Source organism: Cebus imitator, unplaced genomic scaffold (genome assembly GCF_001604975.1).
Source record: "Cebus imitator isolate Cc_AM_T3 unplaced genomic scaffold, Cebus_imitator-1.0 Scaffold296, whole genome shotgun sequence".
Classification (NCBI taxonomy): Eukaryota; Metazoa; Chordata; class Mammalia; order Primates; family Cebidae; genus Cebus; species Cebus imitator.
The window spans coordinates 883,084-897,354 of record NW_016107611.1 but is presented as its reverse complement, the minus strand read 5'-3'; the positions used below and the strand labels follow the sequence as shown (position 1 = coordinate 897,354).

The following is a 14,271-nucleotide window of genomic DNA, read 5'->3' as shown; positions in this document are numbered from 1 at the left end:
GGGTTTCACCATGTTGACCAGGATGGTCTCGATCTCTTGACCTCGTGATCCACCCGCCTCGGCCTCCCAAAGTGCTGGGATTACAGGCTTGAGCCACCGCGCCCGGCCTTGTGGTACCTTTTTGTAGTTAAACTCTTCCCCGACTCTTAACCGCAGGAAGCCCCTGGTTTACTCTCCGACCCAATTGCCTTTATCATAATGTTGCATGAATGAAATCAATGCAGTATGTAGAATTTTGAGTGATTTTTTTCATTTCTCTCTTGATTTCTCTCATCAGTATTTTGTATTTTGTGTCTTTCCAGGAATTAAACCATTTCATCTATCACTTTGAATTCATTAATGTGAATTTATTTATATTTCTAACATCTGTTAAGTCTGTAGCGATATCCCTTCTTTTATTCTTGATTTTGGTAATTTGTCTTTTCTGTTTTGTTCTTCATCAGGAGTTTTTTCTTAATCTTTGCAAAGAACCTCCTGTAGGTTTAGTTAATTTTGTTTAGGAGTGAGCAAACCTATTTTTTTAGGCCCAGATTGTAAATATTTCAGTTTTTCCAGTTAGTCAGAAATATCAGGGCCGGGCACAGTGGCTAATGCCTATAATCTCAGCACTTTGGGAGGCCTAGGCAGGCGGATCATTAGGTCAAGAGATCGAAACCATCCTGGCCAACATAGTGAAATTCCCTCTCTACTAAAAAATACAAAAATTAGCCAGGCATGGCGGCGCCCCTCTGTAGTCCCAGCCTCTCGGGAGGCTGAGGTAGGAGAATTGCTTGAACCCAGGAGGCAGAGGTTGCAGTGAGCCAAGATTGCATCACTGTACTCTAGCCTGAAGCCTGGCGACAAAACAGACTGTCTCAAAAAAAAAAAAAAAGATCAGTACTATCATTTAGGTATTTATATAATAAGAGAAAACCTTAATTGACAAAATTTAAGATATAATGATTGAGTACAATTTAATTGAAGTTCGAGGTTGCTATTCCCTTTCATCAAAATTTACTGCAAATGTTCATCTGTTAATGCTGATTTGTAATGAGATTTCATGTATTTTATCTCTGAAAAGGACATTTTTTATTTTTATTTTTATTTTTTTAATTTTTTATTTATTAATTTATTTTTTAAAGACGGGGTTTCACCATGTTGGTCAGGCTGGTCTTGAACTCCCGACCTCAGGTGATTCGCCCGCCTTGGCCTCCAAAGTGCTTGGATTACAGGCGTGAGCCACCACACCCAGCCAAAAAGGACTTTTTTAAACAAATAGTTCCTACCAAATACTGATACCAATCTACAAGCAAATGATTTTAATTGTACATATTAATGAGTTGAAAGATGTGGTAAGTTGAATAATAACTCCCCAAAGATACCCATATCCTAATTCCCAGAGCTTATGAATGTTACTTTACATGGTATGAGAGATTTATAGGTGTGATTAAACCTATTTTAAGATGTGTAAGTTATCCTGGATTATCTCTTTGGGCCCAGTGTAATTACAAGTCCTTATAAGAGAAAAGCAGAAGGATCAAAGTTAGAAGAAAGTGATATGATAACAAGCAGAAATTGGGCTGGGCATGGTGGCTCACACCTATAATCCCAGCACTTTGGGAGGCCGAGGTGGGAGGATCACCTGAGGTCGGGAGTTCAAGACTAGCCTGACCAACATGGAGAAACCCCATCTCTACTAAAAATACAAAATTAGCCAGGCATGGTGGTGCATGCCTGTAATCCCAGCTACTCAGGAGGCTGAGGCAGAATTGCTTGAACCCAGGAGGCGGAGGTTGCAGTGAGCCAAGATCATGCCATTGCACTTCAGTCTGGGCAACAAGAGTGAAACTCTGTCTCAAAAAAATAAAACAGTTTTAAAAAGGCAGAAATTGGAGTGCTGTAGCCATAAGCCAGGGAATTCCAGCAGCCTCTAGAAATTAGAAAAGGCAAAGAAATGTATTCCCAGGAGAAGGAACCAGACCTGCTGACACGTTGACTTTAACCCAAGGAAACTGATTTTAGACTTCTGATCTCCATAACTAATAAAGAATAAATTGCATTGTTTTGAGCCACTAAGTTTGTGGTAATTTGTTATAGCAGCAATAAAAACTAATACAGAAAACATTTAAAGAATTCTTGTAGACTCTCAATATTTAACTTTTAGTATGTCACTACATTTCAGAATAATCACTTCCAATGGAAGGTTAGGAGAATTATGCAGTACACAATGCAATGGACTTTCAAATGTGGAAAGGTCATTTGCACTTACATCAAGGTCTGAAAACACTGCTACAATGCTGAAGTTTAGGCTCAGAAAATATATATGCTACAAATTTGTGAAGGAATTGAGATATCACTTGTTTTAACTTTTGACAACACTGGAAATTTGTAAAGTAGCTTGGCATTACCTGTGATTCAAACATTAATTGTCTTTGAAATAACTCACCAACACTATAAGCTTCACAAATAAGTACTGTTTTGCCTTCTAATTTTAGGCTGAATTCGTTAGGAAACATTATCAAGTCTACAGCTAGAGCTCATTTCCAATGTCATTCAGTATTATATAAATAGTAATGCTGAGAGCAGTTCTTATCATTCTGAAATATTTCAGTCTCAGCCCTGAGATTTTTAAAAATCACAATAAAACTTTATTGCTGCTCAGACATTGAACTCTCATATGGTAGGGTAAGTCAGGATTGTCTGTTTCTCGTGAAATTCATGAAACTGATGATGGTTAAATCCATGAGATTTAATGAAGTTCACTGTTGCCACTACTGGTTCAGTACCACATGATAGGTTACAGTATTTTCTGCAAAGTACCTGCTGATGAATAATACAATAAGTAACCATAGGCTTAAAACACATGTTTTTATAAATCCAACCTCCTCTGCCTTTTTCTGCTCCAACATATCTTTTACCACTGTCAATTTTAACACATCTTAGCAGATTATACTGCCTCAGGTTTACTGCATTAATATTTGTACCTTCTTTGGTAATATTTTCACCTGTAGTTATTCCATACAGACTGTTCCTAGAAGCTAATTATTCAGCCACTTCAAACTTGGGATTGATTTCTTGAATACACAACATCTGAGCAACATTAGTAACATCTGTGAAATTAACAAGAGCCAAATAAAATTTATTAGAATCATTTCCCTTGTGTTTTAATAGACCATAATATTGTTCCTATGGCCCTCAACTCTTAGAGCAGTTGATCTTCCCCAAAGTCTAATCATCATAAACAAATTTATTTTCTCTGGACACATTTCTTTGCCTTCTGCAATCAAACATGATTTGATTAACTCATCACTGGTAAATTACTTTCTTTGCTTGGGGCAGACATAGAAGCTGAATATTTGAATATAAAAATGTACTGACTGTAGTTGCTACCTCATTTTCAGTATTTTTTTTGTGGGGGGGGGAGAAATTCTGCTCTGATGAGACATTTTATTTAAAATTTTCTAATTTTTTTAGCATAGATACGTTGTCACTGCATAGGAAGCACAATAATCATAATAAGCTTTGTCATCTAATTCATTAACAAAGTATTTCACCTCCATTGTGCCTTATACAAAGTCTGTTTTTCTGGTTTTTTTTTCCTTGTGTTTGCCTTGATTAGAATGTACTAGTACCACAAAATTTAAAATGTTATGGTACAGCAATACATATGGCACTTGAAATGCTGTTCTTGTTCCCATTGCCCTCAACAGGGCAATTAACAGCATTTAACCCAATTAAGTCAACCCAATGCTGAGTCACTGTGATTTAAATTATGCTTAGCAACAATACAAAGAAATGAGAGTGCCACCTATGGTCTCTGTTATAACTACATAGCCCTGCTGCTGTAATGCAAAAGCAGCCATAGGCCGTCCGTAAACAAATGAGCATGGCTGTGTTACCGTAAAATTTTATGGACACTGAAATTTGAATTTCATGTAATTGTCACATCACAAAATAATTTTTTAGGATTTTTTTCAACCATTGAAAAATAAAACATTCTTAGCTTACAACCTGTACAAAAACAAGCAGTGGGCTGGATTTGGCCCAGCCATATTTTGCCAGCGTTGATTTTGTCTAGTGTTTTTGTGTTTTCAATTTCATTGATTTCTGTCTTAGGTTTATTATATTCTTTTTTCTGTTTGCCTTTAAGACCTCTTTTCTAATATATGCATCATTGCTATATATTGCTCTATAGTATCTGCTTTAGCTGCATCTTTTACATTTTGATATGTTGCTTTTAAATCTTGATTCCACTTAAAATATGCTCTAATTTATTTTCTTAAAACATTTCCACTTCACTACATCTAATTTCTTTTGTGGCTGATTTCATTGGTTGCTTAGAAGTATGCTGCTTAGCCGGGCGCGGTGGCTCAAGCCTGTAATCCCAGCACTTTGGGAGGCCGAGGCGGGTGGATCACGAGGTCAAGAGATCGAGACCATCCTGGTCAACATGGTGAAACCCCGTCTCTACTAAAAATACAAAAAATTAGCTGGGCATGGTGGTGTGTGTCTGTAATCCCAGCTACTCAGGAGGCTGAGGCAGGAGAATTGCCTGAACCCAGGAGGTGGAGGTTGCGGTGAGCCAAGATCGCGCCATTGCACTCCAACCTGGGTAACATGAGTGAAACTCCGTCTCAAAAAAAAAAAAAAAAAAAAAGAAAACCCCCCTAAAAAAAAAAAAAAAAAAAAAAAAAAAGAAGTATGCTGCTTAATTTCCAAACATTTGGAGATTGTCCAGATATCTTTTTTCTTGTACATTTCTAGCTTAAACCTATTATAGTTAGAGAAAATACTTGGTCTGATTTGAATTCTTATGAAATTAGGATTTGTTTTATGAAAAAGACAACATCTGAAATAAAAAATTTACTCAATGGGCTCAGTAGCAGACTGGAGATGACAGAAGAAAAAATCAGTGGACTTGAAGATAGATGAGTATAAAAATGTGTTTTGAGCTTGAGCGACAGAGAAAATAAAAAAAGAAATGAGCAGAGCCTTAGGAACCTGTGGGACAATATCAGAAGTCTTTGGAGTCTCAGGAGGAGCGGAGAGAAATGTTCATTTGGAAGTACTAGCTGAAAATTGCCCAAATTTGGTGAGAGACATAAATTTACAGATTTCAGAAACTCAGTGAATACCAAATACAATAAACTCAGAGAAAATCATTTCTGGATACATCATAATTAAAGTTCTGAAAATTAAAAATAAACAAAAATATAGAAAATGACACATTATATATCTGGTAGAACAATGACAGATATATGTGGATTTCTCATGGGAAGCCATGGAGGCCAGAAAACATTGGAACAACATCTTTAAGATTCTTAAAGGAGTTGTCAATACAAAATTCTGTATCCAATGAGAATGTCCTAAATGCCACACCTGTGCTAAAAGGAGCACTAAAGGAAGTTCTTTAGACTATATAGAAATGATACTAAATGGAAACTGGGAACTTTAGAAGTAATGAAAGAGCTCCAAAAGTAGTAAGTTTTTTGGCAAATATAAAATACTGTTTTTCTACTCCTTTAAAATATACATGACTGTTTAAATAAAAATTATGACTTTCTTGGATAGAGGTTTTTGTGTATATAGAGTAGTATATACAAATGAAACAAAGTGGAGAGGTAGTGGGAACTATTCGTTGGTAAGCTATCTGCATTTTACAGAAAAGTAGTGAAAACAGTAATACTAAATACACTGTGAAAGATTACGTATGTATATTACAACCCTAGAGCAACCACTGGGAAAAAAAGAGGACATATAGCCAAAAGCTGATAGATAAAATGAATGGAATATTTTTAAAAAATCAAATAACCCAAAAGAAGGCAGAAAAGGGGAATAGAGGAACAAAATCAGGGAGGACAAACAGGAAAAAAGATAACAAAATTGTAGACAGGAATCCAGCTATCTCAATAATTACATGAAATGCTAATGGCTTGAATACATCAATTAAAGGAGATTGCAATATTGGATACAATGTAAGAACCAAATATATGCAGTCTAAAAGAACTCCATTTATATATAAGGACATACATAATCTGAAAGTTAAAAAGAGAAAAGGAGCTATACTATGGAGTGGCCATATTAATATCAATGTAGACTTCAGACCAAGGCCAGGGATGCCAAGGGACACTACATCAAGGGTCAGTGCCCCAGCTGACTGGGGCACTGATAGATATGTAATCCTAAATGTGTGCCCACAAACCACCAGTTACATGTAGAAAAACTGACAGAATTTAAAAAATAGAGAAACCCACAGTTCTATGTAGAAATCTCAACACTCGTACGGTAATCAGTAGAACAAGAAGATTGCAAACGAATAAGGATTCAAAAGACCTAAATAATACCATTAACCAGCTTGACCTCGTTGACATTTCTAGAGCCCTCTATCAACAACAGAATACACACTGTTTTCATGTGCTTCAGTTTTGATTGTTGCTGTTGACCTGTCTTTGAGTTCGCCGATGCTTCTGCTGCTTATTTCTGATCTGTCTTTCCCACTTGGCTGCAGATTTCTACGTAGTGAGAACCGTGTCAAATTCTCCGTTTGCTTATTGCCAAGCAAAGGCATTGGCAGAGAGTGATTATTTGGTACCTAACTGTGGTTGGTGTAGCTTTCCAGCAGGCAGCAGGAAATAGGGACCTTCAACTCAGTGAGAGTGCACTCAAATTTTCTGAAAATAGATGTGGGAGAAATAAAAGATGTGAATGTTCTCTGTCTCTTATCTCTGATCAGTTTTGGTGGGTTGCTGAAAACAATAGATTTTTCAGAACGTTGTAAAGGTGATGTACACCTATTGTTAATTACTGACCTAAAATAAATATACTTCGAAACAAACCAGGGCTAATGAGCAGCTTCTAGATTTATCATAGTGATAATAATGAGGATGGTAGTAACAATGGCTAACATTGATCACTGATTTTCTAATATTTTGATGCATTGAACTCCTTTATCTAGACTTTATCTCAAAGGCAGCTATGCACATGTTTTAACCAAGAAAAAACAATCAAACTTTTAATTCCGTCAAACATGCAGAAGCAACAATAGTCTATAGGATGACCACTGTGTGACTTCATATTTAACAAGAATTGCCTTTTCTTTTGAATTCTCAATACCCCTTGGCTAATTAGTGACCCTCTGTTTGATAAAGGTGATCAGAGATCTAAGCTGGAAGGCTGTCTTCACACGGAGTGCGTGCCTGCACAGACATCCGTAGCACATGTTGCTGCTGCTTCCTCTCTGTGACAGCTCCAAGAGCATCTTTTAAAAGAGAGAAATGGGGATCTGGGAATCAGGATGCCTGGCTCCCAGGCCCTTCTCTGCTCCTGGCTTGAGTGTTCTCTGGCAATTTTCTTGAGAGGCCAAATGGCCTAATGGCTAATTGCATGGATTCAGCCTGCAAACTGCCTCTGTTTATGTCCTGGTCTGTGGTTTGCAATCCTCTCTGCACACGGTAGCCATCTGGGGGATTTCGTAAAAACTCTTCTTCCTCAGATCCTGATTTATAGATCCCGGACCTGGGTCTGGACATTGGTATTATTTTTTAAAGCTCCCAACCGAGACTAGTGAGGTGGCAGATTTAGAGCCACTGTGCTAGTTAATTGAGAACACAGACCCTGGGCTAATGGTCCTGGCTGTTCTGCTAGCTAAAATGAGACAGTAGCTTAAAATATTGATGCCTCAGTATTCTGAACTGTAAAAGGAGTTACAAATTGTACCTTCTTGGGTGGTTGTGGGATTAAATGAGGGAGTTCCTCTAAAGCATATGAGTTGGTCTTCTTATCACATTTTCTGCTTCCTCTCTTGCCCTAGGTACCCTCTAACCCTCATTCTGATTCAATAGTCTGATGACGCCTTTCTCTTTGAGTGGCAAATATAGCCCAGTCATCTTCCAGTGCAGAGATCAGCCCTCATTTTCTCCATTGAGCCCATCCATCCTCCCTCATTGTATATGGGTTTGAGGGCCCTTCCATGCCCTGTCAAAAAACCCCATGTACCCTTTACCCTGGCATCTATCTGGGTACCATATTCCTTTTAGAAGGTGACCCATAAATACTGGATAAGTGAAAGAAAACTCAGCTCTTTTACTGCTGATTATGTAGCCAAGTTCATACTTGTCCTTGGTAGTTGTGCTTACATCCTCTGGATTCTACAGCAGTGGCCAGGTGGAGGAGGAGGGGGCAGGTGTCTACTGGACTAGTGGAACTCTCTTTGAGGCGGTGCTAAAAGGCTCTGCCTTATCCACAGTTCATGTTCAGATCCCTTTTTATAGTTTTGAGTTCTTTCTCTTCCACAGATAGCCTTAAAGCTGCCTGAGAACAGTAAACAACGTAACAAACCTTGAGGAAGAACCATGAAATTAAACTCCTGATCTCCAGTCCTCCCCAAGGTCAAGCACTGAGCTGCTTTTCACAGAGGAGCACACGAAGCCCCACAAACAACCCTGCAGGTTAGGTGTTCTCATCACCAATGAGATTTTGTCAAATCTAGACGGAGGATCACATTTTTGTTTAACGCGAGAAAGAGAAACGTAGTAGTATCACAGGTTTCATTAGTCTTTTGTTACATCCCTGTGGGAATATGGATGTACCGCTGAGCTTCCCCTGAGCTCAGGAAGAATATTTACTAGCCACTATATTTTTCATAAGGGTAGTCTCAATGTATATAGTATACCGTGGCAACAAATGAAAGTAAGAAGCCAGAGCTACAGATATAACTAGAAGTTAAGGGTGACTTTCCTGGGACAGAGCAGTAATCTCTGCTCTCCAGATGGCTTACAAAATACATTTGCAAGGGCAATTTTTATGATACAAAATGCTATCTGCACCTCTGCAGTTGCAAGGAAATAGAGATCCCTGGTGCAGTTATAATAGGTTTCCACTATGCACACAGAGAATCCTAATAACAATCATATATTGTTGGCACTATGTGATGTGAATTTTGCAGATGACAGAACTGAAACATTAGAAAGGTTCATGAATTAAAAACAAACAAACAAAAAAATATATATATATATAAAAAAAAAGAAAGGTTCATGAATTTAACCATGGTTACTCAGCAAGTATATAGTAGCACCAGGTTTTGAACATAGACATTTTGTCCCCAGAGTCCACTTTTAACCGGTACATGACATGCCACTGCCTTTCCTTTCCCACATCTCCCAGGATCAGAAGGAGCATGCTGGGAGCTGTAAGGCCCGTGAGGCTACTGGGTACAGCTGTACAGGTTGCTCCATGCATGAGGGCGCCCTGCCAGGAGAGCCGAGTGGTAGCTGGGATCTAGCCCATGCTACCTGCTCCTTAACACACGTCTGTGGCCACATTTGCTGGAAGAAGGGACACCTTTTTCTAATTTGCACAAAGATATATTTCCCTCTTAATCATGGCTTCTGTCGTATTACCCCGTTCTGCCTTCTCAGGTCTCTGCCTCTCCCTAGAAAAAGAAGGAGAAAATGATCAAATTTCAGGTGAGTTGGTTTTCATTTCAGCCATTTTACATGTGACCCCATTTCACAGTGAGTGGACACATCTTTTTCCCCCTTCTTTGCCAAGGGTAAAGAATGACTACAGGCATTCAGTATCATTTATGTGTCAGGCTCTTGCTTTTGTGTTTATCCTTTTCTGAAATTTCCTTTTAGTTTTAAATGTGTTTTATGATTTATTTTATAAATAATAGTATAAAAAAGAATAGAAATTTTAAAATCCCACACCTCATTACCCTGCTTACAAATCTGTTATTTGTTCATGGTCATTTTTTAAAAAATATAACTGTTCTTGCAGTAATACATAACAATTTTGAATTGGGCTTTTAATCTGCTTAAAATAATAGCAGTTAATTTTTATCATCTAATACAATTGAACTGTTGTTATCCCTCTCCCTACTTTTCTTGAAATTATTTCCAACTCACAAGCTTTTAAGTTCTGAAGGATTATTGCAGTTTTACATGGCAGAATCAGTTTCCTACAGATAATCTTGACTCAAAAAGCAGTTCTGAGAGAATTTTGATATTATTTGTCCGTAATGTTCTAGGGACACAAAGCTAAAAATATTTTCTCTGAAGTGATGTCTCAGTGGAAAACATAATATAAGGTTTTGTCTAACAAGATTACATTGCAGGTAAAATTGGGGGGAAAATAGATGTTTTTGTATAAGAAGAGCTAGATTCTTCTTAGAACCTGAAGCTACGTGTGTACCTGTATATGTTTGTATGTCTGTGTGTTTCATTATTCATGTATTAATTTTATTAAAGTAATACAGGCACTTAGTTTAAAATTTATTCATGCGATAGGATGTATAGGCGCTTTCTATCTGTCACACTATGCGTGGCGCCAGATGACTGTCAGAGAGGGACTGTAGAGTCATTTGCACTATTACCTTGAAGATCAGAGGTTCATGTTCATAGAGGAAGAAGATGAGTGTCTGGCCAACTCTAAAGCTTTTTTGCCTTCTGGGTTAAGAGTTTCAGGTATATCATTTGGGTGGAAATACAGACAGAAAAAGCAAAGCAAACTAAAGCAGAGTTCTGCATTCAGAGCTGAAGTTGTTATGCTCAGAACTGCAACCAGAAGAAATATGGGACTGAACTGGTGTTCATTTAAAAATTTAAAATTATCCTACAGCAAAATGTTACAAGACAGCAAAGTGGAATGAAAAAATATTTACAATGTCCATGAAAGAAAAGACCTCAGTGTCCTCCAAATGAATTATTATCACAAAACAAGAATTAGAGATGAACAGCAAATGTGTGTAAAGAGAATGAGCTTCATTACTAATAAGTTTGTGAGAATTTTTTTAATAACTGGTTTTTATTTCCCAGATTTACTTCTGAGATTATGAAAGGTTTCTTTAAAAGCTTTTATATCCAGTATTGAGTAGGATTTATGCTTTCTTGGAAGAAGGCTAAGATGGAAAAGATCTGTTTTGGGAAAACACCTGCCATTATGATTTCAGAATTTTAAAGGTTTTTATTCTTCAACATTGCCATTTCTACTTTTTGGTATTTGTTTTGACAAGGTAATCAACAGAATTCCAGGGGCTAAGGTCTATGAAAAAGATTGTTTTTGCAACGTTGTTCGTATAGGTAACCTAAAACTAAGTGTGCATTAGTTGGATCAAATCATTGTATTCTAGATCATTAGTTCCTTGAATCACTTTGCAGGCCAGAAATGGGAGAGAAGATCTGATGAAAATATTCATAATATGGCTAACATTTGTTGGACACTTACCATTTGCCAGGCACTGTTTTTCAGTGCTTTACATATGGTCACTCATTTTATTACTAGGACACTATGGTGTAAATTTCACCATACAAATGAGAAGACAGGAAACCTGTCCAAGATGATAGAGCTAGCACTGGGCAGAGCGCCCAGATCCACACACAGGCAGTCAGGCTCCAGAGCTGTGCCCATCACTGCAACAGCATACACACTACCATCTCCAGATGGACACAGAGGATGAGCTACGTATTCGAGCAATAAGGATGACTGATACCCTGTAAATCTGGCAAATTAAGTAAGTGATGTGTGTGTGTAAACAAGAAACAGATAGCATCAGTCACTGTCAGAACTAAAGCTTTTGTGGAGCAAATGACATTATTAATACAATTTAAAATATTGGTAACCTAGGACGCAACAGAGTTCCAGGGGCTTACTTATAACAGTGCTAACAAAAGGAAGTAATTTGAAGTGCAAGGATTTCTTTTCTTGCAGCCCTTGGTGAATGGTATTAGCATTATAGAAAGCAAACAGAAAAGAACTATGTAAATTTGACTCGAGTTGCCCAGAATCCAGAACAGCTTCCCATCCCTTACATTTTCTCAGCACTGCCCCTCTTCTGTAAACACAGTGTGTATGTGTTTGGTATTGTAGGAGATGGTGACATTCAAGGATGTTGCTGTGGTTTTCACCGAGGAGGAGCTGGGGCTGCTAGACTCTGTTCAGAGAAAGCTGTACCGAGATGTGATGCTGGAGAACTTCAGGAACCTGCTCTTAGTAGGTGAGCTTAGGTGCCATTAGTAACAACGGCAGCCTCCTGGGGTGTCTTCCTGTGCTCAATTGTTAAAAACTCTGAAGCCCCTGAAGTTATTCTCTGAGCTTGGGTACTGAGAGTCCTAATAATCCCTGTGCAACAGAGACAAGATGGTTCTCTCCAGTCTATCCTTGGAATAGTAAAAATGGTCCTGCTTCATTGATTTGCCATCAAACAGTTTAATAAGTTGTTCCAGGTTAGTAAGTTTATGAAAAATAACTTTTCAGGGCACCAGTAACTGTTGATGAAGTTTAGAGGTTTTTTTTTTTTTTTGAATAATGTATTTGTAAATAACTGTAAATTCACAGAAAACTTACAAAAGTAAAAGGACAAGAACACCCTTATAGATTCATTGAAATTCTACCTAGATTCACCTCTAATAACATGTTATCCTATTTGCTCTATCATTTATGTTCATGTTCTTTCTCTCTATATACATACTATATGTGTATATGAATATATATATATGGTCATAATAACTTTTTCTGAACCACTTGAGGGTAAGTTAATATACCACAGCTGTATTTTATATATATAAATATATATATTTGGCATTATGTATAAAATATATGTATATATTTATATGTATAAAATAAAGCCAACTATATATACATTTGGCTTTATTTTATACATATAAATATATGTTTTTAATAAAGCCAAATATATATATAATTTTTGTATAAAATACATTTTATACAAAATATATAAAATATAAATAAAATGTATATATAATATAAATATAAAATATGTAAATATGTATATTATAAATAAAAGCCATATGTGTGTGTGTGTATATACATACAAATATACACCCATATAAATATGTACACATATGAATAGATGTTCAGTTTTATTCAAAATAAGAGAAATGTTCATTAAAATTATACTGAAATGCCATTGCTCACCCATGAGATTGGCAAAAATTCCAAAACTTGACACTATACATTTTTCAGCAAAGCTGTCAGGAATGAAGAACTCTCATGCATTGAAAGGAAGAATGCAAAATGATACTGCCCTTAGGGAGGGGAAGTTGACAATATCTTTTTTTTTTTTTTGAGACGGAGTTTCGCTCTTGTTACCCAGGCTGGAGTGCAATGGCGCGATCTCGGCTCACCGCAACCTCCGTCTCCTGGGTTCAGGCAATTCTCCTGCCTCAGCCTCCTAAGTAGCTGGGACTACAGGCACGCGCCACCATGCCCAGCTAATTTCTTGTATTTTTAGTAGAGACGGGGTTTCACCATGTTGACCAGGATGGTCTCGATCTGTTGACCTCGTGATCCACCCGCCTCGGCCTCCCAAAGTGCTGGGATTACAGGCTTGAGCCACCGCGCCCGGCCCGAAGTTGACAATATCTAATAGAGTTACGTATTTACCCTTCCCCAGCAATCCATTTCTAGGAATTTTTCCCTAAAAATAGCCATGTGCAAAAGAGTATTAATAGTATACTAAAATTCATGTAAGAAATAAGGTAAAATAAGTAAATAGAGAGTGTGTGAGTACAGATACATATACTCTTGCATATGGCTTTATATGTGTATATGTATATGTATCTATATGTATATAGATACATATAAATAAAATAAGCATGTACATGCTTATTTTTACAAGAAGGAAGGTTTAATCAAAATCATGGCTAGGCGTGGTGGCTCACACCTGTAATCTCAGCACTTTGGGAGGCCAAAGTGAGAGGATCGCTTGAATCCAAGAGTTCAAGACCACCCTGGGCAACATAGGGAGACCCTGTCTCTACAAAAAAATTATCTGGGCATAATGATGTGCACCCATAGTCCCAGCTACTATAGAGGCTGAGGTGGGAGAATTGCTTAAACCTGGGAGGTTGAGGCTGCAGTTTTAGTGAGCCATGATCATGCCACTGCATGCTGGCATGGGCAGAAGAGTAAGAGCCTGTTTCAAAAAAAAAAAAAAATAAGGAAATCATGAAGTTAGTTTCTTACAGTGGATGGGAGGTAACAGTGGAAGGGATGTGGGAGAAAGTCACACTTGTCTGTGTATACCTTTTTGTCTAGTTGTGACAAATTGAACGTTATCAAACTTAAAGACTTTTGCTCTCCTTGCCTTCTTTACAGCACATCAGCCCTTCAAGCCAGACCTGATATCCCAGTTGGAGAGAGAAGAAAAGCTTTTGATGGTAGAGACAGAAACACCAAGAGATGGGTGTTCAGGTGAGAACTGTGATGCAGGAACACAGCAGCCAGAGAGCCCCTTGTTGAACATGAGTCAGAACACATCACTTCCTTGTTTAAACT

At 37.6% G+C, this 14,271-nt stretch overlaps 1 protein-coding gene across 4 annotated transcripts in view; it reads left to right on the top strand.

The window, feature by feature from the left end:
• The window catches only part of LOC108285305 (zinc finger protein 112), a 47,720-nt gene that overhangs the window by 23,591 nt on the left and 9,858 nt on the right, over nucleotides 1-14,271 (top strand). For 2 of the 4 annotated variants that reach the window (XM_037729203.1, XM_017502399.2), the window contains exons 2-3: nucleotides 11,845-11,971; nucleotides 14,092-14,187. In XM_037729203.1, coding sequence (XP_037585131.1) covers nucleotides 11,848-11,971; nucleotides 14,092-14,187 — 220 coding nt within the window. In that variant the 5' untranslated portion in view covers nucleotides 11,845-11,847. Of the gene's footprint in view, nucleotides 1-8,273; nucleotides 8,427-9,395; nucleotides 9,444-11,844; nucleotides 11,972-14,091; nucleotides 14,188-14,271 lie in introns of all 4 variants that reach the window. The other 2 variants (XM_037729201.1, XM_037729202.1) reach the window with 2 other exon arrangements.